This window comes from Hermetia illucens, chromosome 2 (genome assembly GCF_905115235.1).
Source record: "Hermetia illucens chromosome 2, iHerIll2.2.curated.20191125, whole genome shotgun sequence".
NCBI lineage: Eukaryota > Metazoa > Arthropoda > Insecta > Diptera > Stratiomyidae > Hermetia > Hermetia illucens.
In genome coordinates this window covers 25,705,248-25,731,981 of record NC_051850.1, presented here as the reverse complement: position 1 = coordinate 25,731,981, position 26,734 = coordinate 25,705,248, and the positions used below count along the sequence as shown (strand labels likewise).

The window sequence follows — 26,734 nt, the reverse complement described above, 5'->3', positions numbered from 1 at the left end:
TCTCTATACTGATGGTAGCTTATTCCTTCTAGATATTTACTTACTACTATTATCAAGGTTAAAACAGTCTTCAGTCAGTCCTCTTTTTTGAAGTAAGCAGCCTGAATATTTGCAGAAACAAAGGGAAGTAGGGTCAAGTAAAAGGAGCTTTGGGGATCTCATGGATAAATTTGTGCAGAAGGACTAGGCGATACTTGCTTAAACTAAAGTCTATCAACGTCTCATTAGAGTAGTAGAACGATGTATCTAAAGTATCCGAATTACGATAGGTGAAAACTGTTCAATGCTGTTGCTTGAAAAGGTTTCTGCAGGGCTAGTATCCTAATAGCTTCCACATTTTATAATAATAATAATAATAATAATAATAATCGTTGGCGCAACAATCCATGTTGGATCAGGGCCTTGAAGTGTGTTAGAGCACTTCATTCAAGACCGCAACGGTACACTAGGAGGCAATGTGGTCAGCAGTGCGCTCGCCCGAGATTATTACCCTGATTTGACTCAGGTACTCATTCACAGCTGAGTCGACTGGTATCCGACGTCAAATCACGATACAAATTCCACTGCCACCAGTGAGATTTGAACCGCGACCTTCCGTACGACAGCCTTGCGCTCTAACCACTCAGCTATCCGGACACTTTTTGCTTTCTATAAATGGAACCTTCAAGTACACTGTCCTAGATTCCAATCAATATCAGACCATAAATACAATAAATACATTTTAAAATGAAAGACTTATCGGTGCTTTATCGGTTCGATTTGTATTTGTACTTTCAATAAAAAATAATTTAGTGAGCGGCCTTCTTCTTCCAGAGACCACCATATCCCCAAGCTGGAGCGGCATAAGCGTGGCTTCCCCACCCGTATCCATGGGATACAACTGGAGCAGCGACAGCGTGTCCAGCGATAGCTGGGGCAGCATAAGCATGAGCGGCGATAGCTGGGGCAGCGACAGCGTGGCTGACAACTGGAGCAGCAACAGCATGAGCAGCAATAGCTGGGGCAGCATAAGCAGCAACAGCTGGGGCAGCAACGGCGTGGCTTACAACTGGGGCAGCGACGGCATGGCTAACAACTGGAGCAGAGTAGGCAGCATGTCCCCATCCCAATCCACCGGCATAACCGACTCCATGTCCCCATCCCAAACCACCGGCATAACCGAGTCCATTTCCCCATCCGTATCCATGGGCGACTGGAGCAACGTATCCGGCTGAAGCGGCGCCGATGAGAGCAAGAGCCAAAACTAAGAATTTCTGCAAAATCAAATCCGAATATTACAAATCCTTCCTTTGATATAAATGTGATCCTTTTGAACTCACCATGATGCTGTTTGGTGTTGTCTTCTGGATAAATAAACCCTGACTAATGCTTTTCTGAAAAATCCATCCGGTATTTATACAATCAAAGATAGTGGCAAAAGTTGATACCGATTTGAAACCATTCACATAATTTATTAGATTTGGAGCATCTTCGAGGCCACAGTGAGTGTTATGTTGCTAATCCATTCATTGTAGATTTTACTAAATATATCAAAAAGCTGACCGCCTATCCGTGTAGTTACAATTAATCGTTGTGCGTTAGAAACTTCTTCCCACCCCGTATTTACTATAATGTTTGAATAAGTTCTACTATGAAGTGGTGTACAAACTGGAAAGGTTACTATCACTCACAAAATAATAACATGTCGCTGAAACCAATGAGGCTTGAAAGTAAACCTGTTTCTTCCAATGGAAAATTATAGCTTCCGTTCTATAAAATTTTAAGCCTATTCGTGCTCATCATATTTCACCAAATATAATGACATGGATCTTCTATTTAAGATGCAAGCTTGGACGATAAGGATCACGATAAGCTTTTCAGATTTTTCATAACAGTCTCAACTCGAATGAATACATTTTCTAAAATAAAACAGTAATTTTGCAGATATATTTGCAAACAAGTTGTGCAAAGTGCTTTTATTCGAAGTTCATTTTAAAAATTCATGTTATCTAGTCTGCACCTCGTCTTGGTTCAAAAATTTCTTTTCGAGAATGCTAAACAGATGGCGACTACGTGGCGTGAACTGTATCGATTTCTCAGCCCCTGTTAATAGGCCTGACAAAGTTTGGAAGCCTGGCAAAAAATATGATTTATCAATAATTTTCTAAAAGATACGCCCATTTGTTGGTAGAAACTTAAGGTCACTTACAAACCGTAAAGAGAATTTTGGGGATACTGAATGACAAGACGTCGCCATTTGTTTTCCTGCTTAAGCCTAGACGCCAAAGCAAACGAAATTAACAATTATGTCCTTGATAACATCTCCATTTCGCAATTAGAACAGACCTTCGAATATTGGACGAACTACTTTCGGGAATTCTTGACTTTTACAAATAACTTAAGTCCATAAGATTGAAAACCTCAATGAGTCTGTGTCGTTGATTTCTGTGAATACTACTCTTAGTCGTCGTTAATTCATGACAATCTTAATCACGTGGTGATCAGTTAAAAACAAAGACCTAGTGGAGTAATTCGTGCAACACCATCATGTTTACTCTGGTTTTTAGTTAGTAATAAAACACTGTGGCATGAATTCCACAGCGCTTTTTCCTACACTCCAAAAGGTTTGGTGTTTTATCTTGGCCACAAGGATAAGATCCTGCTACTTACTGCCATGATTTAACTCTAACGTTCTGCGTACTTCGCCTTAGGGATCACATAGAAATCTGAGGATCAGTAGTAGGGTTCCCAGAAATGTTTTTAGGTAGGTGTTCTACGAAAAGATCTCCGGCTTTCGCCGAGCAGATGCACTGATGCGGTTATAGTTCTTCCAATAAGACGTTGTCATTGTTGGAGACGTGGATATTTTGGTTGTAGTTGTTATAACGAAGTAGAGGATGTAGAGACCTATATAACGGAGCAAAGAGAGCGGTGAGGTCCCAACTGGAAAAGTCCAGGCTATCCCTGGTATGAGTAGAAAACGCAAGTGCTCTTCATCGTCAAGTGCACAGTATATCTACCATAATGGACAGTACCTACACTAAATGGACCGAACTTACGAATATATGGGAAAAGCTTATCCATACACATCATAGGCCCTAAACATTTAGTGTTTATGATGACTAAGTTTCCCCAATATATTCGCAAACCCGCTCCATTTAGTGTGGGTACTGCCTATTAGATAAACTGACCAAGTGGATAAAGAAGGACTCTGTCAAAGTGAAAGTTGGAGAACATACCGCAGGCTATTAAATGCCTAATGATTGAGGCTAAAATAAAGCCCGCCATCCACTTACAATTCGGCCTGTCAGTTAAGGCCCGCATTTGGCCGGAGGCTGGTAAGTGGATGGGATTCGGTCGGGCCGTTTTGATTGTTCAGCGGCCGGTGATTGAATGAAAACGATTCGACCATCAGGTCGGATATATTTGTTTAGGATGTGAACGAGGATTTCAAGTTTGTTTAGACTGAGAGCGAGAATTTTAGGGTCATCTTTATCGCTAATGAACATTTGTGATAAATGCTCACGCACATAATTATCTCAAATTTGCATTTCAACGTCTTTTACTTCCAGAGTTGAACTAATGATATTGCCACTTGCCGGTACGCGGATGGTGCATTCGGTTCAACTGGTGGGCGGGTACATTCCGGCGTAACCGGCAAACCGATCTGAACATGGACTTCAACTTAAGGAAGAACCTATAGCATGCGTGTCAAAAGCGCCTGCCGTCATGGTGTCATTTAAAAAAGTATTACCGACTATTGGTGGGATGGGGCAGAGTCGCGGATTGCTCATAGCTAGAATGCTGCAATCCAGTTTGTAGTCGGGGCCGCCTATAAACTTGCAAGAAGGGAACTAGGTGAGTTTCGTTTACCGCCTGAAGGTCAAGAATGTTTCTATTGCTTCTAAAACCACGTCAGATAAGGCTATGGTGGCAGTGGCGGGCATTATCTCAAAAAACATCCCTCGGCGAGAAATGAGTGATTTATACCATGCAATGCGTATGAGTGTACAGCACGCAGAAACGCTGTATGGCCACAGTTTTACTATTGTTGACAACACAGATGGATCGACACACAAGCTCATTTCAAACATAAGGGAATGCTTTGAGCGGGGGCACTAAGAGACTGACATACTACTCATCTCCTTATCACGATGGCTACTATAGATAGCATATGAATATGGTTCCGTCCAGAACATATGAGTGCTCATTGCTCAGGATTCGCGAACGAAAGAAGAGAGACATGTTGAAGTCGAAGGGAAATAGCCTGCACATGCGTCCGCAATTATGAAGATATTAAACTAGTTACTAAAGAAGGCAAAAGGATTAAGGCTGAAAGAGTTTGAGGCACGAAGGCTTAAAAGCAAATTCACCTCGTGAAGGAATGCATCAATGGGAGTTCCCGGGTTGAGGCTGGATGCACCCTTTGTAAGAATAGTTTTGGTATTGATGTGTAATACTCAGTAATCTTTATCCACTAATTGGACTAATTGGTCAAACTGTGTGAAGTAGACGTTTCTCATGGAAGTTTGACCTGTAATCCTCCATCCTTTAAAGACTGACGTTGATCCGAAAAAATCAATAGTACGATGGTATTTCATCCTCGGCAAGTGATGGAGATCAAACAAAACACTTTTACACCAAAGCAATAAAGAAAAAGATATCCTAGAATTGGCAGTAGACTAAGATTAGAAAGCCTTATTACCCCTTTTATGGTAAAAGGGGTAATAAGATAACGATACATTTTGATTAAATACTAAATCCTATACTCGATGGTAGAAAAGCGATCAATAGTACGTACATCCGTCTACTTGCAAACCCCTTAGTGAATCCGATGAACGTGGACTCATAGATTTACATTTGAGAAGACACATTTTGGTCTAACCATCGAAAGTTACTAATGGCCGCATGATGTTCATACGCCTTCTGGCATTATGACCGTGAAAGCCTCCATCGATGATCCAATAAATTGGAGATATATGTATATAATTTAGAAAAATTGCCGAAAACTTTGGAATCAGTTCTGATGTTATGCGGTATTTACAGTCTTAAGGAAAAACATCATATCAAGTTAGATGGTATAGAGTGGCAGTAGTTTCAGTGCTGATTAGATCTAGTGAAACGATCAGGATGTAAATGCCAGCACATGATGTTGAGGAGACGAACAAGACTTTCGCCGTTATATTGCATGGTATTCGCCACCTGACGATATGGCACCTCAACTCTGGAAAGCGAAGAGTTAGAACCCACGACTGTAGCCCAATGAATTGGGGAATGTCGAAGACTATCTGACTGGCAAGGAAACACAACCGTTCCAATATGGAAAAAGAAAGGTATGGAGGTTGAATGGATTTTTCACAACCGTATTCGCGAAATCGGTCAAATAACCATAAATAAAGCCAGGTTTATCAAGAACTAGGGAACTACTGACGCAATACTCGCTGCATGGTCTACCATGGAAAAACACCGTGAGAAACATCGACTTCCTTATATTGTATTTTTGAGTCTTGAAAAATCGTTTGGCCGTGTGCCACTAATCTGGCATCCTCTATGACAGCACCTAGCACCAGAGGAACGAGCGCTGGGTTAAATTGTTTTACCGCGATCTGAAAAGTAAACTTCGAAGTGTGACGGGTGTATCAATACCGCTTCGTGTCTCTGTTGGTGTTCATCAAGGAAGCGCCTTCTCATCTATCCTCCTTTCTTGTTATAGACACTGCCAGACGGGACATCCAACGTCCAGCGCCCTATACACCGCTTTATGGAGATGGTGCTTTCCCGGCGTGCCATAGGAAAAATGATCCTGACCAATTTGTCCGAAAATGGAATGGTTGTCTCATTCAATACGGTCTCCGATTGAATACGAATAAAACTGAATTTTCGACGACCGATCCCCACGAAAGAGGGTGTCAACGACAGTGACCTGCCCAGGATAAAGTGACTTAAATATCTCGGACAATGGAGAATTGGGTTATGAAATTTTTTCATGCATTAACGCGACCCAAATGAAGTCACGGTCCATAACTGGTATTATTTATGATCGGCCTATCACCGAACGTCTTATGTCGAAAATTTACCACGGTGTTGTCCACCTTCTCGCACTCTATGGTTCTGAGTGTTGGCCAACTATGAAAGACATTGAATGGCGTCTCACGGTAGTGACGATTAGGTTGTTTTGTCTATCAGTGACGTAACAAGCCATGATTACGTTCAAAATGAGAATATTCGCGGTCGATATGGGGTTGCATCAATCGTCGGAAAATTGCGAATTCACTTGTCAAGATTGGTCTGAACATCTAAGTCGATGGGAAACTATCAAAAGTTTTGCCAAAATAATGGTGGCTTGATACCCTGGATGGTGATTTGAAAACCTCGCGGCTGTATCAACATCAGGACTTTGATAGAACGAAATAGCATATCCGACCTCGCTTCTGAACGCGACACAGGCTAAAGAAAAGGAAGAAACTTCATGGTATTCACCGTGAAAACTGTTCTGAAAAGGGGAGGGAAGGACTCCAATAGTCACTCAACCAAAAAGGTGATTTAGACTCCTGTTGATAGGTAAACATTTTATAAAGGATCTCGAGGCTTCTTCTGCGGCATTCTTATAGTAATTCAATAGTATGGATAGCCTAGCGGTGCTTCCAACGGGCCCCTATTGGTATTCTTACTCTCTATGAAAGATCTTGAGGCTTCTACAATAATGTGTGGCTTCAACTGAAAAATTTTGTATCTATGGGTCTGGTTAATTTTCTGGATGGAATTTCATGATTGATTTGATCTCTTTTTGGCATCTGCTAATTTTATTTTAATTTCACTTTCGCAGCTAACAATATTCATTTTAGTTGTTTAATTTTGTTAATTTTCAATGGTTAATACTATCGAAATAGGCTTCATTATAGTTGATGAAGTAAATAATAAATAATAATCGTTGGCGCAACAATCCATATTGGATCAGGGCCTTGAAGTGTGTTAGATCACTTCATTCAAGACCGTAACGGTACACTACAGTACACTGTAGGAGGCAATGTGGTCAGCATTGCGCTCGCCCGAGATTATTACCCTGTTTTGACCCAGGTACTCATTCACAGCTGAGTCGACTGGTGTCCGACGGCAAGTCACGATACAAATCCCACTGCCACGAGTGAGATTTGAACCGCGTCCCTCCGTACGACAGCCCAATGCTCTAACCACTGAGCTATCCGGACACAGTTAATGAAGTAGCTGATCGATAATTTCATCATCACCAGACAACCGGTATCCGGTCAAGGACTGCCTTAATAATAAACTCCAGACATACCGGTTTTGCGCCGAGATCCACCAATTCGATATTCCTAACAGCTGTCAGGTGTCCTGGTCTACGGCATCTCTCCATCTGAGGCAGGGACTGTCCCATATTCTTTTTCTACCATAGATATTATCTATTATATTATTCTTCTCTCGAACACGACTAAGAGTTCGCTATTTGTCTTCGTAAGAACCCAAGCCTCCATGGAATTCATGAGGACAGGTTCTCGATTTGGAAGAAGGCAGTTTGTACATCTCTGGTTGTTCTTCCCGTGTTGTCCATATCGACAGCATAGGCCAATAATTGGGTGGACCTAAAGAGGATGATTCTTCCTGCATTTACCTCAGCATGGTAGATAACTTTTTGGGGGGTGAAGTTAAAGCAGCGAGGCCAGATAAAAGCAGCAGGATCACTATCGAGACCATTTGACATCAACAACGGTCTAAACAGTGATCCTTGATGCTGAGGTAAATGAAAAGGGCACGATTTTCTTTAAGTCCACCCAACTACTGGCCTATGCTGACGATAACGACATCATGAGAAGAATGACCTGAGACGAATATCCAGATCGACCAGGTGACGTGAGATCTTGGGTTCAACATCAATGAAGGCAGGTCAAAATATATGGTGGCAATCTCAGCACCAAGAACCAACCAACAACATTAAATCGCACTGGTGAAACGGGAAGAATAAACATTGGAGACGACAGCTTTGAGACCGCTGAAAATTTCTCCTATCTAGGATCGAAAATTATTTCAGTTTACAAAACTATTCCGCTCGTCTCACCACAGGGTCAAAGCTTTTACTGTACAAGAAATGATCTTGCAGCCCTCATGCATTCCTCGGAGACTTGGGTTCTTTGCAAGAAAAATTGCGAACTCTTGGCCGCCTTCGGGAGAAGAATTCTCCGAAGAATTTTTGGCCTCTACATGAGGATGGACGATTCCGTAGCCTATATAACGACGAAATCTATGAGTCATACCATGACCGTTAGGTTGTGGATAAAATCCAGCTCAATAGGTTGCGGTGGACGGGTCATTTAATCTGTATGGATGAGGATGATCCAGCCCGGAAAGTCTATAAGGGCAATATCTATGGTAGAAAAAGAAGATGCAGCAGACCCTGCGTTAGATGGAACTTTGGGAGGTATGGTACGGTAAATAAGCAAAATTCTACACTTTTATGCTATAAGAACTACTCAATGGAACTTATATTAAGACTATAAGCACACGAGTTAACTTTATTATAAAAATGATAACAGGATTGGGATTTTACAGAGTGTGAGAATAATAGCGAGATATCAAATTAGGAACTTGGCGCGCTCGACGAATTGATGTGCTCGATCTCGGTGTAGTAGTAAAACTGAACTCATTTCAACATTTTTAAGTCCCTTTATACAGTTCAATTTCATGTGTACTGTAAGTGTCTGTTATTCATGGATGCTGATGCATGTGTTTGGAGAAAAATGTAAAATAAGAACCCGGTGTATAATATTGTTTAAATATGTCTCGAGCAAGTTCCCGTAAAACAATAGATTCGAAAGTGTATGCATATGTTGTATGAGGAAGCTCGATAAAAATAAAATGATTGCTTTTGAGAAACCAGTCTATGAATAAATATGGCGATAATTAGATTTATTTTTTGGTGTGTACAGTGTTCGTATTTTATGTTTAATGTAGTTTTGATACATTTTATTTGTTGTATACTTTTGTGGCGTGGACGCTACAGAACGATAGCATAGGCCAGGACGATGGACAGGATATCAAATTGGTGGACGTCGGTGCAAAACCGTGATGTCTGGAGTTCCTTATTAAGGCAGGGCTAGACGAGATACCGATTGTTGTGTGGTTGATAATGATGAGGTTAGAAAGTTTCCCATGCTTTCATCTTTTTCTAGGGAGAAATTTAGAAATGTGGAGGCTTTCATATGGGCCCAACTTTCACACTTCACTTTACATTTTTTCACGATTTCTGCGTTATCTCATACAAATTGTGTTTTTGTTCTATCATGCGTTTGAATAGTGTGACGTCATGAGTTGGTTGTTGTTCCTTTCATCTGATTTGATCTTTTTTATATGGTCCATTCCCTGGATGTGGACCGAACGTTTGGTTTGTACTATGTAAACTGTTCCATAGTCTGAACAGGAAACCTTGTATGCAACACTCTTTTCGGTGATTTCTTCTTTATCCTTAATGGATTATACTCGAGCTCTTAACAAGTAATGCCTGCTAGTTGCAGCATCTTTGAATCCCGATTTTTAGCGCCAATTTTTGATGTTATACGTTAAGTTAGAGTAAGGTAATGGTACCCATTCTTCCCCAGATTCTTCATTCTCCTTTTTGAGGTATGTAGAGAGTTGTTGTGTCGAAATTTGGTGAATCTTTTTTTTAATCCGCTTCACAATTACTGTATCCATTTTCTTTGCTGCATCGAGGATGTACTTTATTTCTTTTTGCTTCTTCTTCTCGGCATTGTGACCATCCATTACTTGCAGCCATCTTGAAATATAAACCGTGATTTGGGGAATATGTGGTTCATTGGTTGGTTTCTTGTAAATTACGATTTCAAAATGTCCACCTTTTCGGTCCATTTTGAAATCCAGGAAAGGTTTTTTCTATTTCCATTTCAATGGTGAATTCTATGTTTTAATGTGCCTCTTTAAGTTTTTCGGGAACGTTCCTTGTATATTTTTTTTGACAATTACAATCGTCTAGAATCTGAGGAGCGTGCCAGCGTTCATGAGTTTATATCTAGGCTCTCCAGAAATAATTCCCCCCGGAACTATTTTGCAAAATGCATCTGTACTCATTCATTCTTCGTATACATCAAAAGAGTCTAGTATTTCATTATTTTGTATCCCCCGACTTCGTTCAGTCTCATTCTTTGTAGAAGATAGGCCACTCCAGACTCTAATTCATGCTTCTTTTATCTGTCACTATTTGTAACCAGCTATCGTGCCTAGATATTTTTTGGTCGCCCAGATTATGATTGCTCCTGTCTTACTTTTCTTTCAAGGAGATTTATTAGGTTCCTGCTGAACTAGTGGTGATGTCACGGCTATAATGTCATTTTCAAGGAACTTCTCTTGGACTATAGCAAGTTTCTGATAGAAAGTGCAGCTCCTCTATATCAGAAGCCTCTACTAGTCAATAGAACGAGTGCTCCTTGCACTGGATTAGAACTTCGCAGTAAATATTCTGGTTAAAACGAGCTCTCAAGTTATAAGTAAATCACTTCTCGCGTTTGCTTCCTACATAGTGGATAATTTGCCTTTCATATATATAATGCATTTAAAATAATGTCATAATGTTGAAACTACCTTATTGAATCGTCTACCTTACTGAATCGAGATCCCGCTTGCAAAGTTTCATTACGAATTTCCAGAAAATAATTGGTATGCTCGCCTGAAATTTCTTGTATTTTTCTAACGTCTGTGGCATTGTTTAAATTTTCAACAATGTTGTCCAGAACTACATCAGACTAACGCGGAGTCTACTAAATATTTTAGATATTTCCCATGATTCGTAAGCTGTAGTGCGATAGCAACCATTCAATTCAAAAATATCATATTAGTACTGACCTGCAACAACAATTGACTACCAACAAATTCAGGCATGATTGGCAAAAACATAGCGTATCTATAAAGTTGTCCTATTTCTGGGTCTAATTTTTCATTGCCTATTTTCTTTGCTTCTGATTCGAAAGTGCTCCATTATGACCTTGCATCTGAGTCATTCTGTGCTTCCTATAAAGCTGTATGTTGTTTGCCTGTTTTCCTTCATAGTGAAATGTAATTTCTTTGTAAATTTTCAAATCAAGATATCTAGATGATGCTGCTGATGATGATCAGGATTTTAAAAATTCATAACGTCGGCCCACAATAACGAGTTTTTAGTCTTTTGAAAAACGATAACGCTTGGCTCTCGATGTTTCTAAATTAAGTCAAGAGCTCCTTAGTCAGAACCTAATGTTTCCCTAAACAAATTATTTGTGGTAACCAAAAACATTCTAAGGAGACAAAAAAATTGATTACTAATGGATATATCTGATGAATATTTACTATCAATGAATTGCCAACATGATGCCTACCATGGCCTCGAAATCAATCTAAATTCGGCCTATTATGTCGTGATTTTGAATTTAAATTTTTCGGCCAATCACATTATATAAATACCGCATAAGATGCTGAACTAATCATTAGTCAGGGTTTATTTATCCAGAAGACAACACCAAACAGCATCATGGTGAGTAAAAAAGGATTACATTGTTATCGAAGGATCTGAACTAAGGGGATTTGAATTTGCAGAAATTCTTAGTTTTGGCTCTTGCTCTTATCGGCGCTGCTTCAGCCGGATACGTTGCTCCAGTCGCCCATGGATACGGATGGGGAAATGGACTCGGTTATGCCGGTGGTTTGGGATGGGGACATGGAGTCGGTTATGCCGGTGGATTGGGATGGGGACATGCTGCCTACTCTGCTCCAGTTGTTAGCCATGCCGTCGCTGCCCCAGTTGTAAGCCACGCCGTTGCTGCTCCAGCTGTTGCTGCTTATGCTGCCCCAGCTATCGCTGCTCATGCTGTTGCTGCTCCAGTCGTCAGCCACGCTGTCGCTGCCCCAGCTATTGCTGCTCATGCTTATGCTGCCCCAGCTATTGCTGGACACGCTGTTGCTGCTCCAGTTGTATCCCACGGATACGGATGGGGAAGCCACGCCTACGCCGCCCCAGCCTGGGGATATGGTGGTCTCTGGAAGAAGAAGGCCGCTCACTAAATTCTTGGACTGACTATGAAAATAAACGATTTGATAATTTAACTTATTTGGTTTTACTTAAAATTAACGATTTTTGGATCAACCAATGCTCCTTGCTTTGAAAGCTCATCCCTTTTTCTACCTCGACTGAATTGAAGTTAACACAGAAAAGTTGTCAGATTGCCATGTAATTCTAGGGTCATTTTGTCTCGCTTGTCGTATACCAGGTTATTCGCATCTAGAGCAAAAAGAAATGATAGCAGAGGGCACCATTCTGCTAACCATGTGTGCCTTGATCATACATACTTTGAGAAGGAGGTCGCTGAAGACTTAAGGATCCACGGCATCTCCAGCGTAATATCTGCAAAACACTTTGTTACAATGGGAGCGAAGCAGGGCAACTCCAACTCCATTAAGTTCAACATCTCTCCGTAGTCTTTACAATAATCGGCTTTGAGTGGATGAAAAACAAATATGAATCACAATGCAAAAACTGTAAGTGAGTTACACAAGCGAGCGGAGCTGTTAGCTTCAATAAGTTCGCGTCAACTGTGATGACACGTGCCGCAAATAGCTAGTTCATCAAAGTTATATGGGGGCAACAGTCGAAAATGGATTGCCCTATACCTGATCGACATGACCCCGAAGACCAACTCTACGTGATTGTCGAAAATTCGTTCACTCAGTGGTCACCGAAAACTCAACTCAAATCGAACAATCTATCTTCAGCCCTTGACTTAGGCAGACATCACAGAATTCGGCAAGTTTGCTAAGCAGTCACCATAATTTATTTACAGGGGCCACTTTAATGCTAGATCGTCTTCCTTCCCAGAACGAGCGCCAGGTCCATCACTAACTTACCACATATCCCGATGCATAAAGCATGCCAAATTTCGCACGTCCTACTGTTAATGTAATGAAACCTATTTCAAATAATTTAACCTTTTTTTTGGAACCATCCCTATTATTAGCAATTGCGATGGGACCACCCTAGATATTAGCTACCGGATTGAGCTAGCTGCCTATCAACGTTAACACCGTCTGATTTAAGCAACGTCAATAAACTCTCACATATAGACCACCTACTTCGTCAGTACTATTTAGTAAATTAGGAGGTATGCGACAAACTAGTGCTGATACGCACCTCAACTTTCACAACCTAATTTCTCCTTAGAAGACATTCTTCAGGAAATATAATAGAATACCACTTCCTAAAGATCTAAATGCATCATCCGTGATCCGTGAATATCCGAATTGCAATTACCCACCTACGGAATCGGTTGATCAATGTTAATTTAAATGCCAATATTTACGGGAAACTTGAACCTCCGGGTTGTGACCGATGATGAAGGGAAAGCATCGTTTGGAGCATCTGCGGCTAAAGGCAAACTAAAGCGGCAGCGGTCTTCTGACGATCCCAACTTTTCGGTTCAAATGGCTACAAAGAAGGCCCGGCCGGCAACCGTTAAATCTTCATTTGCAGCCAAGGCTATCGGAGCCTATTGGTGGGTGCTATATCACGACACAAATCCTTCCAGTTACAATACCGAGCAGTGTGAATAGATGAGGAGGAAACTCCTCCTAGCTGTAATGACTGCATCCTTGGAAGGGATTACACTATGCTTTGAGTCGGCAGGGGGCATCCGTAAAATATTACGGATAAACTTTGCCGACGAAAGCACGAACCTGTACTGCTTCTATTTCGATGATGTGTGGGAGGGTGCGCGACGGACCCTGAAGCGGGTTTTCGAGCTACTATCGTTTTGAAAGTGCTTTTCCTGGCTTCTGGAATAGTAGCGTAATGACCCTGAGGATCTGGAACAACTTTAAGTCCAGAATAACTTCAACACTTCCACCCGGATGCCATTAGGTAGCAAAGCAAGGGGAAGAGCCAATAGACAGGGAACTGTACTCACTATTGCGGTTCCTGAATCGTATATTAAGTAGATTCGGGAGCCAACGGTTTACCGGCTCCAATACATTACAGCTGTCGGATCCTAAAACTATCGAAGAGACGTGCTGCCCACGGCATTTTCATCTGAACCATAGATGAGGTGCTATATATCTCTCTTTCTTATCAATCGTCAGATCAATAGCTTCAAGATATGTATATGTATGTACCTCGTAAAAGAACCGTGGGTTATTGATAGGGAAATTAAGGGCTTAAACTTCCAACATGCTGACTTATACCGTTGAAAGTGATAGACCGCGCTCATGCATGGTGGTTTCAAAAGACCTCCAAGCTATCTTGGTATGTGATGGCGACACCACAATGATCAAATTGATCATAAAAAGCCAAGAGGGAGATAAGAAGATTCTATGGCGCTCCGCTCATTTCCCTTATGACGTAAGCAAAGTTCCCAGCGGAACATTCATCAGAGTTTACCAATATGTCAAAAGTAAAGGCATGGGAATTATAGCAGAATGTGATGTTGACGCTCACCATATATACTAGGGAAGTTCCAAGACCGAGACAACTGGAGTATCTGGTAGTAACCGAATAGCGGATCCTCAACTTTTTTCAACGAAGTCAGGTAAGAGGTCATCGAGATCACGGTGGCATCTCCTGACATTGCGGCTCTTGTCGGAGAGTGGAAAGTATCACACTCTCGGATTATAGATGCATTCATTTCGTAATGGGTATGGATCCATCTCTACCCACACCATATCTAAATCCACGTAAGACAAATTGGGCGGCGTATAGAACAGAACGGAGCGCATGAGTTACGACCCCTAAGAGACGCATAAAATTCATTGTTGGAATTGAGAAAACAACCCAGATTATCACAGCCAACATAGGAGAACCTTTTGAAGAGAGCTGTCCACTCATGATGCCAAAGAAGGGTAAAACACCATGGTGGAACTCGAATTTGACGAACCAGAGAAGAATGACAAGGGTGCTCCCCAAACAAGCTCTAAAGTCTAATTCAGCCGCTTGCAGGGTTTGGTGCAAGGAGGCTGAAAGGTCGGCATCACGGAGAAGCTATCCCGAAGAGAGTAATTCTCTTGAGTCAACCTCAAAGCGGTTGAGCTATCTACGTTTACAGAGCGGGAGGTATATAGAAAAGGATGAGGAAACGACAAACCATTTACTTGAAGTGTACTTCCCAGGCAGCATCCAAAATCTCATGTCGAAGCCGACAGACACATTCAGCCCTCAACCGGAAGATTGGACTCTGGCATGCGGGTCCGGATTGCGTTGTTTCGGCTCTGGTAAAAGAAAGCATGGATGCCCTCGGTGTACACATTCGGAATATATACCTCGCTTGCCTAGCACACACTTATATTTAAACCAGCTGGCGTGATGTGAAGGTAATATTTATTTCCAAAGCAGGGACACAGATGGAAAAAAGCTTCCGACCAGATGGAAAAAAGCTTCCGATCAGTCTAACTTCCTTTCTGCTAAAAGGACTGGAAAGGCTTGTGGATCAGTTCTTAAAGGCTACATATATCCCTAAATGGCCACTTCACTGTAGGCAACACGCCTACCAGAAAGGCAAATCAAAGTATTTATGGACATCAAAGGCGATTTCTAACATGGCAAGACAGCATGAAATTGATCCTCTGTCAGTCAGTTGGATCCTACACATGCTAGAGTGGATAGACGTAGGCAATTGCGTCTGTGGATAGACAATTGCCCACGGGTCATGGAAAACGGTTCGGGCGCAGAGGTATTCTCGGGAAGTCAGCTTATGGAGCTGACCTCTCGGAAAAATGAAAACCATATTCCAGGCGGAGATATATGCTGTTTTACTGGCAGCAGAAGAATCTTTGCGGCAAAAATCGAGAAGTCGCATCATTTGAATCTGTTCCGACAGTCGGGCAGTGTTATCACTAGACAGCAATGACATATCAAGCCAGTTGGGGTGAATTTCTCATCAGGTGCTGCTGACACTTGGCTTACTGAACGAAACATTGCTAATGTGGGTGCGATTCAAACATCACCGGTAAAGAGGAAGCTGACAGACTGGCTCGCCAAATTTCTGAATCCACAATGGCGGGGGAAGAACTAGCTTTTTGCATCCGGCCATCTACTGTTAATTCTACTCTGAACGGGGGAAGTGGCAAGGATTCACACAGCCGAATTGAGAGGTTAGAACTTCCGTCAGCAGGCGAAAATTTTTATGGAAGGACCCGGCACCGCTAGAGCGACATTTTTGTTGTCCCTTGAGAAGTAGGACATGAAAACCCTAATAGGGCTTTTAACGGGACACTGCCCTTGAACTACTACATGGAAAAAATTGGAGTGGTGGTATTGGCTATATGCAACCAATGTCAGGAGGAAGAATAGACGGATGTGCACTTTGCTACCCGACCTCATTCGATCTCAAACGAAGTCACTTTAGTAAGGTTTTCTTCAATGAAAAGTCTGCGCATTTTCTGTCTTTGGAGAATGTTCTCAGATCCGCGAAAGTTTGCGTACGCCGTCTGCGAGAGGTCGATTCGACCGCTGATCATTTTCGGTTTTACCTTCTAGACCGACATGTCTCTAGATGGAGAGATGCAGTCTAAAGGTAAGCAGATTCTCCGTTACTGTAATGGCGCATTGGTTAGGTATGCAGTGAAGCCCTTTGTGAGGTGTTGGTCGCACCCAGTCGATATCCCTCCTCTTAAACAAATAGCCAACGCTTTTCCTAACCCATATTCTCCACCTCAATTCCTATCTAATCCTTTTCATTCACTTCTTCTCAATTGCAATCCTTACAAACTGACAAGAAGGGTTAGAAACTTTCGTCCAGGTACCACATAACATTATCTCAAAATGAAGCACTATTCCTTTAAGTTTAAAAGAGGTTGGCCAAAGTGTAGGAACATGCGGAAGCGAGGCTATGCAGAGGTTTTGAAATACCGTTAGTTAGTTAGCATAGTTTAGTGGAGGGAGCTACAGCTCCAAGCACATCCCCGCAGATCGCCCATTCATTGGCCTCTCGTCGAGGTCGTTCGCAGGCTTTCGCAAATCAGAGAACATTCTCCAAGGACATAGAATTTGCTCGCTGAAGAAAACCTTAACTCGGATACCATAATACCTAAAGTAACAAAGGATGGACTGCAGATATTTATGACGTTTTGGGTGATTGAAAACCTCAGGGTCATGTCAGTATGTCCAGGAAAGCCCTTAGGCTCGGTTTGAAATCGAAGCACGATGTACTTACGCGTTGTTCAAGGCTTGCTTTTTAGATAGGATTTTTCTTGCATTATCACAATGCTAGAGGTTAGCGTTGCTGCCTAATGTTTATTGAACCATCAACTATAGAACCATATACTTACTTTTGGAAAAAATGCTGGTGAAGTATGATAGAAATTTTAAAAATTTTTCCTAGCCTTGAAGGGGGTAGGCTGTTCGCCATCAAAAGTTTGGGAGGCTTATCAGATCGGAAAATTCACTTCTGCAGAACCAGATCAACTATCTGTGCCATCAAATTACTTACTGGCTTGTTGGACAATTCAATATGTAGAAGGGATCGTGCGACTCAGTAATCTGCTGCTGTTTAGGATGGTCCAAATGCTTTCAATTTGGCTAAATAGAGGTTGCTAGGATTATTCCTGCGGACTGCTTATGCACCTAGTTATCTATTTTCACTATTCGACAGTGATTTTACAAAAAAGAGGGTTAGAGTAGAAGCGAACGACGCAGAGGGTGTGATCCTTATTCTTCTTTTACCTTCCAAGTTATTAACGAACGATGCTAGTGCTCTTATTTTCCATTTTGACTTTCTCCACGTGAGTTTTTCAATAATCGACCGCCGGTTGGAAGCCGTTTTTCACTCTGGTGTCGATTCCTAAATCGGTACTAAGGGGCACGGCGAACAGTGGTGGATCATTGCATGGAAAGAGGTCATTTTATGTGAATGGGAGGGGGGAATTTTCCGGAATCGTTCGTTGCGTGCGTGTAGGCTTTCTAAAGATATCAAAAGAGATCTCCTTTTTCTCTCTAATGATCCTCAAATTTAGAAATATTGCCCTCAATCTCCATTGTGAATGTCGGGTTCTGATGTATCTTATTCAGGACTTCCTTCTCTTTGTCTTCATGGAGAATGGTGAAAATGTCATCTACATATCTTTACCTTATCTTTTGGTGCAGGCCTTTGGAATGTTGATCATTCTCAGTCTTGCCCATGAATATGTCACTCAAACAGGATGAGAGGGACTTCCCCATTGTTACCCCTCTGGTTCTTTTGTAGAACTTCCTTCTGAATGTCAGACAGCTATCCGCCATGAATGTCCCTGCAAGTTTCATAAGCATCCGTATTTCTAAATAAATAACCTATCCCATTTTAGAAAGAAATCAACTGTTTTTTATTTGTTTAGATTCTAGGAGAAAGCGTGGATTATTCACTAAAGTTGTTTCCAAAAAGGATGTTAAAGAAAAGGTTAGAACTGTGGGGTTATTCTGACATACAGAATAACTCGAAAGAGACTTAACATTATTCTGTCATTCGGGAAATATTAATCGCTAAAGGTATAATTTTTCCAGTAAGGATTAGGGCTCCTTCCTAGATTCGTAATAGGTCAGGTCTAGGTGATTTATTTGGAGCTTGGACCTGGAGTTGGATACTTGATTCACTTAAATGGTTTACTTATGGGAGAGGAAGGAATCAACTAAAATGCTTTCTTGTTGCCAACTCCTTAATATTTCAATTTGAAGATTTGCTCTCTGTGTAGTTTCAAACCGCGCGAGGTTGTATGTATGTTTATATCAGTTGGAGTCAACCACAGCCTCAAAAGATACTAGCCTACTCTTATCCCTTGTAACGAAACATATTTTCCTTCTAACTTTTTTCAATTAAACATTTAATTTGATGGGTGTGTTAAATACCGGAAAGTTATGTAAATCAGGGTTTTAAAAATTCACAATCTTTAACGCAATAACAAAGTTTGGTTCCGCTTTTGGGAAATGATTATGAATTCTAATCATTTTTCTAAATTAAGCCGAAAGCTCCTCAGCGAGAACTAGATGTTCATCAAAGATAAAACGTCTTGCTGTAATCAAAATTATTCTATGGGAACAAAAAATTGGTAACTATTGGAGATATCTGATAAATATTTACTATTAATGAATTGCCAACATGATGCCTACTATGACCTCGAAATCAATCTAAATTCGGCCTATTATGTCGTGATTTTGAATTTAAATTTTTCGGCCAATCTGATTATATAAATACCGTATAAGATGCTGAACTAATCATTAGTCAGGGTTTATTTATCCAGAAGACAACACCAAACAGCATCATGGTGAGTAACAAAGGATTACATTGTCATCGAAGGATCTGAACTATGGGGATTTGAATTTGCAGAAATTCTTAGTTTTGGCTCTTGCTCTTATCGGCGCCGCTTCAGCCGGATACGTCGCTCCAGTCGCCCATGGATACGGATGGGGAAATGGACTCGGTTATGCCGGTGGTTTGGGATGGGGACATGGAGTCGGTTATGCCGGTGGATTGGGATGGGGACATGCTGCCTACTCTGCTCCAGTTGTTAGCCATGCCGTCGCTGCTCCAGTTGTAAGCCACGCCGTTGCTGCTCCAGCTGTTGCTGCTTATTCTGCCCCAGCTATTGCTGCTCATGCTGTTGCTGCTCCAGTCGTCAGCCACGCTGTTGCTGCCCCAGCTATTGCCGCTCATGCCTATGCTGCCCCAGCTATTGCTGGACACGCTATCGCTGCTCCAGTTGTATCCCACGGATACGGATGGGGAAGCCATGCCTACGCCGCTCCAGCTTGGGGATATGGTGGTCTCTGGAAGAAGAAGGCTGCTCACTAAATTCTTGGACTGACTATGCAAATAAACGACTTGATAATTTAACTTAATTAGTTTTACTTAAAATTAGATACATCGAATATCTAATACATGGATAACGTCAGAATATTTCTCAGAGGCAAAATTTTATATCAGAAATGGTTATATCCGTAAAAGCAGCTTGCTCTTGAATGGCCTTTGATTGCTTTGACAAAAATCAGAAAGACCCAGTATTTTCTGAAATCTATGACAGTGATTTCAGTCAGAGTAACTTCTCGAAGAATAACAGTTTTTGTTTTATCTGATTTACACTAGCAAGTCTCTAGAGGGACGGTTTATGTTTCCTTCTTTGTGTCTCGTCTCCAGAGTGCTTTAGATGTGTTGGAATGTATGGCTCATGGCGGATGTAGACCTCTACTACTTACGCGACTTTCATTACTTCCAAATACTACTACGGATACTATATACTAAACAATACATTCTAGATTATAACCAGTTTACCAAGCAATCACCGCAGCTAATAAGTATTTCGAATACGATGATTATTCTACTGCCATCCGTTCATGTAATCAGAATTATCGGGTTATATAATAGCGCTACAAGTTCTCATTCTTTAATTTTAACCTATTTCGCCCATTGGTCTCCAACAATTGATCATTACCCAACTTTTATTACTTGCTAACGTCAGCAAATTCCTCGAGGTTACTATCGCCTTAATCGAAGCTCCCTCAGAATTTTTGTATGCAGTTTCTCTCAGGCACACTGCTGATAAGGGCTAATCAAAGACGTTAACGGATACCTCGGGTATAAGCTTGTTACCAAAAAACTCGGTGCCTATCGGTCAACAACAACAACCCACGTCAACAAGACAATAAGCTATGTAAATGGAGCCTTCGAATTATTTCATCTGTTCTCCGCTACAAGTGCTCAAAGGTGGTGAGAAGGCATGCGGGACAGCAACTGAATCAACACCAAGTGGTCAAGGAGAGCCTCCAATTGGAAGCTTTCATAAAGGCTGTATGCATATTGACTTTACGATCGTGTTGCAGTAAACGAATGCTCCAAGACCTTGGGCAATCAGGGGCTCATCTGAAGTGGTTTTAGCCATCCCAGAGGTTATCTGGTACCACGGAAATCGGGATAGCTTTCTGTGTTCATATGTCTCAGGAAAATTCTAGGGATATATGTTCTCGGTCCGGTTATTTGCGGTTGGCCACCTTGTAAAAGTTACATGGGGGTTGTGATATTCGATGCTTAAAGGTGGAGTTGCGTTTACACCTTAGGTGACGTACTTCTTGGTTGGGTAGAGACTTTAAACACGTCTTGCATCCACCAGTATGAATGATGAAACTGCACTCAATATATATAAACTGGCATCATTGGGCTTGTCACAGCGGTGCTTTGAATGTATTCACCAAATCAATCCGTACCTTAAGACGACCGTGGTGTTGGCTCGATACTCTCGCGAATCCATAAGGACGTATTATTATTATTGTTCTGTTAAGGAAAAGTCGCACCGCGGCCTTGAAGAACTATTGTGCCCCTTTTATTGGTTATAGTGTACCTGTTGATGATAGTATTTCAAGCAGGCCTGTAACCGTTAGGAACTTTAGTATGTTCCCCACTTCCAGAAGTTTCAGCTTTGCATCTGGTATTAAGTGTTCTCCCAGATGTACCGACCTACTTGGCGCAAGTGCCGGACGCTGTCCCAGGACGTGCATAGAGGTTTCGTCCTCCTCCTCACAGAACCTGCAGGCAGTGTCCATAGATATCCCTAGCTTCCATAGGTGATAGTTCAGTCGACAATGACCGATTCGGAGGTTCTTTTGGGTGAGGTTCAAGCAATCCTTTGTAGGACGTAACGATACAATCAGTTTATTTCAACAAATGTAAAGATGTTCTGCTATAAACAGAGCAATTTAGTTGCTGATTACTGCATCCACATCTCTCTAGATGAAATGATTTCGTCTCAAGGAGGAAGATCATCAATTTTGCTTGCTGCATTCCCCGCCTTTCTATTAATTGTCAAAACTAAGACTCGCGTTGCAAAGTACTAATCGAGACTTTTCATTTGATGTCCATGATGACTATATTCAGTGAAAAAAATATACACCCCCCATTTATATGCATGACGACCCCCCTTAAAATCTACGTTCACAGTTTCCACCTTTCCATCAAATTTTGTGTCAATCGGTATACTCATTTCTGTTTTGTTTTGAGTATAATACTGACATTTAGTGACGATTATGGATTAGTAGATTTATTCACACATTCACACATTATTGGATTATAAATAATCTCAATCTCTCGGCGCGGCAGACTCGCCTTCATCCTTCTCCATCTGCAGCTTTTCGTTACGAAAGAGCTCCTAGTGGTCACCACGTGGAAGTGGAGATAGGGTTTGGTAGTAGAGCTGTTGGTGTTGGTTCAGTAGGCATCTCCCAGGTTTTATGCCCGATCGTGGGTACCAATCCACGTTTCGCCCTGGGACCTATACTACCCTTTGACCACTAAGATGCTGCTAGGAAGATGCTCAAGTTATATTATCCAGATATCTTTAGTTGTGTTAATAATTACCACAATAATATATTTGCGACAGGTTTGGACACAAGGAAACATAGGGCTCTGAAAATATACCCAATAAAGCCCTTAATTTGGAAGCTAAATCGAGGCTAGATATATTTGTAGAAATGTTCAAGGCGTTTTTGACATGTTGCATCTTTCCTGCATTATGGAAGCGCCAACGCTTACTGAACTATCGCCATATATTAGTATTCATATCTCAATACCGAGTGTGCCGGTTCATGTAACAAGTATTGGATTGTAATTTAAACAGAATCTGACAAGGGTATCAATTTTCCCCTAAGGACTTCCAGCAAAGGAAGAGGGCAAGGCTCAATAATTTACGGAAGTGAATTTCCTAAGAGTGCGGATTCATACACACAAAATCGCGATAAACAACCACAGTATTAGGTAGCAAAAGTGATTGGAATGCAGTCAGAGTAAAGTGAACCTAATTTATTAGCAGATCCAAGTTGAGATCAAGAAAATTAACAAAGTTTGAACTGAAGAAGGAAACAGTGATTGGTGACAAGACACCAGGCAAAATGAGTTCGTCCGCAGCGGAGGGCGTATTCAAAACAATGACGGGCGAAAAGCGTCGTGGTATCCCCCAAACTGAGGCATTCGAGGTCGAGTACGAATTGCAATGAATTGTTTCAATGGACAATGAGTCCAAGTCATTATGAGATTTCGCCAAAACTCTAAAAAATTAATTTACGACTGTCAAAAAGAGATAACGCTGATGGAGAATCAACACTCGGGTGAAGAGGCACTTTTAAAAATTACAAAAGCCTCAGAAGGACCTAATCCGGGGACCATCGTCTCTCTTGAAGTAACGATTAAACAGACATTAAAAGGACCCAACCCTAAACCGATATCAGTGACATAACAACAACCCAAAATTATGGATCAAGAACCCTGTGTAAAGTTTCCAGCAAAAGCAAGCCATTTTAGGCGAATAAAAGTAATGAAGTAAGCTGGAGAATCTCTGGCTGAAACTAATGAAGCAAAACATTTTCTGAGCCTCTCCCGACAATTATCTAATTAGGAACCGGAAAGAAAGAAAGAAAATTCTGGCGAAGGACAAAAATAAGTTCATCGCATACACACTTTTTTCTAAGAAGACAATCAGTCTCACCCTTCGAGGCCTTTTGTCCTGTAAAATTAAAAACGCAAGGAAAGTCATCAGCGTTAAGCCTTTTGTCACAACCTGGCCAGAAACAAAGAATATTCAATTGGACATCTGGCTAACCACATTTGATTGAAATATTAAAGCCATCGAACATGCCAACCCAAGAACTTTCAGCGTGTAAATCATGCGGCAACCAATTGCCACTTAACCTGCCGCTGCGTGAAATGTGACCAGGTTCAAGAAAGTGCCAAAGTGCGTCAGTTGCGGGAGAAACGATTATCCCGTCAAATACCGAAACTGCCCAAGTTAGGGTCGTGGCGAGAAGAAATGTACAAAAACCACTCAAACGAGCCGTCTGTGTCCATCAAAGGCGTTGTGCGAAGCAGCGTCATACCATTCGTCCGGTCCCACCCAGCAAACACCATAAACGCGATAGTTGGTATCCTGACGTCTATCGAACGACGGTATGATCATCAAGTTGAACGTCAACTCCACCATCGGCCGAGCACTTCTATATCGGCTGACACAAGGTTGCATTATATATACAAAACTAGCTTTCACCACAATCTAATCCTCGCTCTATTGGTGGTGGTCCCGAATTCCGCCACAGCTTTTAAGGATGTGTGTCACCAAGGATCTCGAAGGCTTTTCAGATCAACAATTTACTTTCGCAGAATCAGGACAACTACCTATGGGCAGTATGAGTAAATACTATAATATTTTGGGTGTGCTTTAAGTTCGGCAAAATGGAGGCTAGAGATTCTTGTCTACCGCTTATGCACTCAATTAGTATACCTACAACCAGGTACGACAATGATTTGGGGGAATGAGGGTTAAGTACGAGTTGACGACTTGAGAACTTGATTCACTTAATTAATTCACTTGTATGCGAGTTCGATGGTTCCAAATTATTTACGGAGGAATCCACTAAAATGTTTGCTTAGCGTGAACAGCTGCTTTTTGCCAGCTTTTTAATTTGAAGATTCGCTTTCTGTGGGGGTTTAAACCATACTGAAAAGCGTGTGTTCCATGAAGGATCAAATCAAATACCAATCAATAATAACATTAATGAGGTTGTGTAATATAATAATATGCATGTATATATATTTTTTTGGAGTAAGGTAGGTGAATTCATTTACACACAGAGTGCTGGACTCCAGCAACGGTACGTCGTCGGACTATTAACTAAACACCTCCCCATCATCGGAAAGCTAGCCTGGAACCGTTTGTCAAATTACTTTGGGTTCATTTTGGCAAGAGAGTTGCCACTCGTCTAGGGACCGGTGCCGTTCTTCACAAACAACCACCTCCGTTGGCTGTTCTCCATTGCGCTTGTATATGGCTTGAAGCTCTTTAGCAAGAAAAGCAATGGGGATCATTCCCGCGATCACGATCACGGCCGGCTCAGAGATAGTGCGGTACGCAGACGCCACCCGCAAAGTTCCAAGTCTTTGTACATGCGCGATATGCTTACGATACATCTCCTCGCCAACAGCATCAGCCCATACCTCTGCGCCATAGAGCAGGACAGATTGTGTTGAACGTCGTTGACGTCGCCTGCTAGACGTAAGACCCCCAAAATTTACATTAGCGTATCAGCCCGATATACTTTACCGCTGGCTTTGACTCGATTATCGACTCGCCGAACAATATGGGACACAGGGTCGGAATTCTCTTTTTAGTCAGGATGAATACTTTCGTTTTTTCCAGTGCAAGGTTGAAACCATGATTAGTCCTCCATCCAAATAGCCGTCGCATCAACACGCCGAGTCTGCTTTGCGCCTGTTCGACAATGCGTCCAGCAACAAGCGCCGTGACATCATCTGCATGACCGACCAGGCGCGACTCCTCTAGCATGTCGATTTTAAGTAGACTATCATAGGTAGCGTTCCAGAGGTTCGGCCCTAGGATGGATCCCTGTGCCACCCCTGACGTGACCTCCATCCTCCTCTGACCTTCTAGTGTTTCATAGAGTAGGAAGCAGTCAGATAGTCCCTCAATATCCGTAAGAGATAGTTCGACACGTGGGAAGTATTATCTAGTGTGCCTAGAATGTCTTTCCATCTTACGGAAATAAAGGCGTTTCTGACGTCAAGCATTACGAGGCGCACTACCCGTTGACGACTTGGAAGACAGCATAAACTGTGGATTTCCCTGCTCTAAAACTGAACTGCCGTGGAGATAAATCTTCAGCGAGTCTACTTCTGATGAGCTTTTTGGGCACTTTTCGGATTTTTCGGGTTACCAGCCTGTGGTTGTGTCTCCACGGGTCTCCATTCACCTCGTCGACCAAATCCGGCCAACAGCGAGCTTCGCTCTTATTTGTTACGCTGCGGAGTCTCCTTTTAGCTGATTTATATTCCCACATTATGGTACATGCCTCCTCCCGGTCGCTTAGACGTTGTGTTAAGCGGCGGTCTCTGTGACACTCCTTCCGGAACTCTGCAATTTCAACCGTCCACCAATATATAGAAGGTTTGGCAAGTATCGTTGCCCTGCTGGGCATAACTGTCAGCTGCAGGGCTACCATCCCGAGGAGTACCCGCGGCTCCGCCTCTTCCAAGAGTTTCGACAAATCTCCCGGTGTCCACTTTCGCAATGTTCCATGTATAGAATGAACGGCGGGGTGGCGCACACCGAGAGTTTGTGTCCACCACTTCGAAAGCAATGTATTGGTGGTCGCTTGCCGAGAAGTCTTCCAGAACTCGCCACCCCTCCACTAGCGGCACCAGTGACTCCAACGCGCTGGTTACATCCAGAATGCTTTCCTAGCAGCCTGGTCACCGGAACGTTAGGGTGTTATCCCTGAGTACCGAATTCAGACAAAGCCGTCCCCTCGGCCTTGGGTTGCATGCATATATACATATATATATCACCTTGTACATAAACACATGGACATACATTTATGTGAATCAATTGCCTCAGAAGGCGGATACTTGGATGGTCTTCTTCTTTGCAGTGAAGCATATGCTATGTTCCGCGTAAATTCAGTGAGATTTTTAGTGATGGGTGTGTTAAATACGGGGAAGTTATGTAAACTCAAAATTTTTGTTCCGCTTTTGGAAAATGAGTATGAATTCTTATCATTTTTCTAAATTAAGTCGAAAGTTTCTCAGCGAGAACTAAATCAACTAAATCATCATCAAAGATAAAACGTCTCGCTGTAATCAAAACTATTCTATGGGAGCAAAAAATTGATAACTATTGGAGATATCTGATAAATATTTACTATCAATGAATTGCCAACATGATGCCTACTATGACCTCGAAATCAATCTAAATTCGG

The 26,734-nt window shown here is 41.9% G+C and overlaps 3 protein-coding genes across 3 annotated transcripts; 2 read left to right on the top strand and 1 right to left on the bottom strand.

The window, feature by feature from the left end:
- Positions 1–742: 742 nt before the first annotated feature.
- Positions 743–9,858, bottom strand: LOC119647721. The gene is made up of 3 exons (XM_038048814.1): positions 9,676–9,858; positions 1,320–1,496; positions 743–1,253 (listed from the first exon to the last, which is right to left on the bottom strand). Exons 1-3 carry the CDS (start codon positions 9,856–9,858, stop codon positions 789–791), a joined length of 825 nt encoding a protein of 274 aa, XP_037904742.1. The 3' UTR covers positions 743–788.
- A 1,575-nt stretch (positions 9,859–11,433) lies between these two features.
- Positions 11,434–12,081, top strand: LOC119649486 (cuticle protein 16.5-like). The gene is made up of 2 exons (XM_038051656.1): positions 11,434–11,512; positions 11,575–12,081. The coding sequence occupies exons 1-2, from the start codon at positions 11,510–11,512 to the stop codon at positions 12,037–12,039; spliced, it is 468 nt and encodes a 155-aa protein (XP_037907584.1). The 5' UTR covers positions 11,434–11,509; the 3' UTR covers positions 12,040–12,081.
- Positions 12,082–19,135: 7,054 nt separating this feature from the next.
- On the top strand, positions 19,136–19,820 carry LOC119649485 (cuticle protein 16.5-like). The gene is made up of 2 exons (XM_038051655.1): positions 19,136–19,251; positions 19,314–19,820. The coding sequence occupies exons 1-2, from the start codon at positions 19,249–19,251 to the stop codon at positions 19,776–19,778; spliced, it is 468 nt and encodes a 155-aa protein (XP_037907583.1). The 5' UTR covers positions 19,136–19,248; the 3' UTR covers positions 19,779–19,820.
- Positions 19,821–26,734: the final 6,914 nt, after the last annotated feature.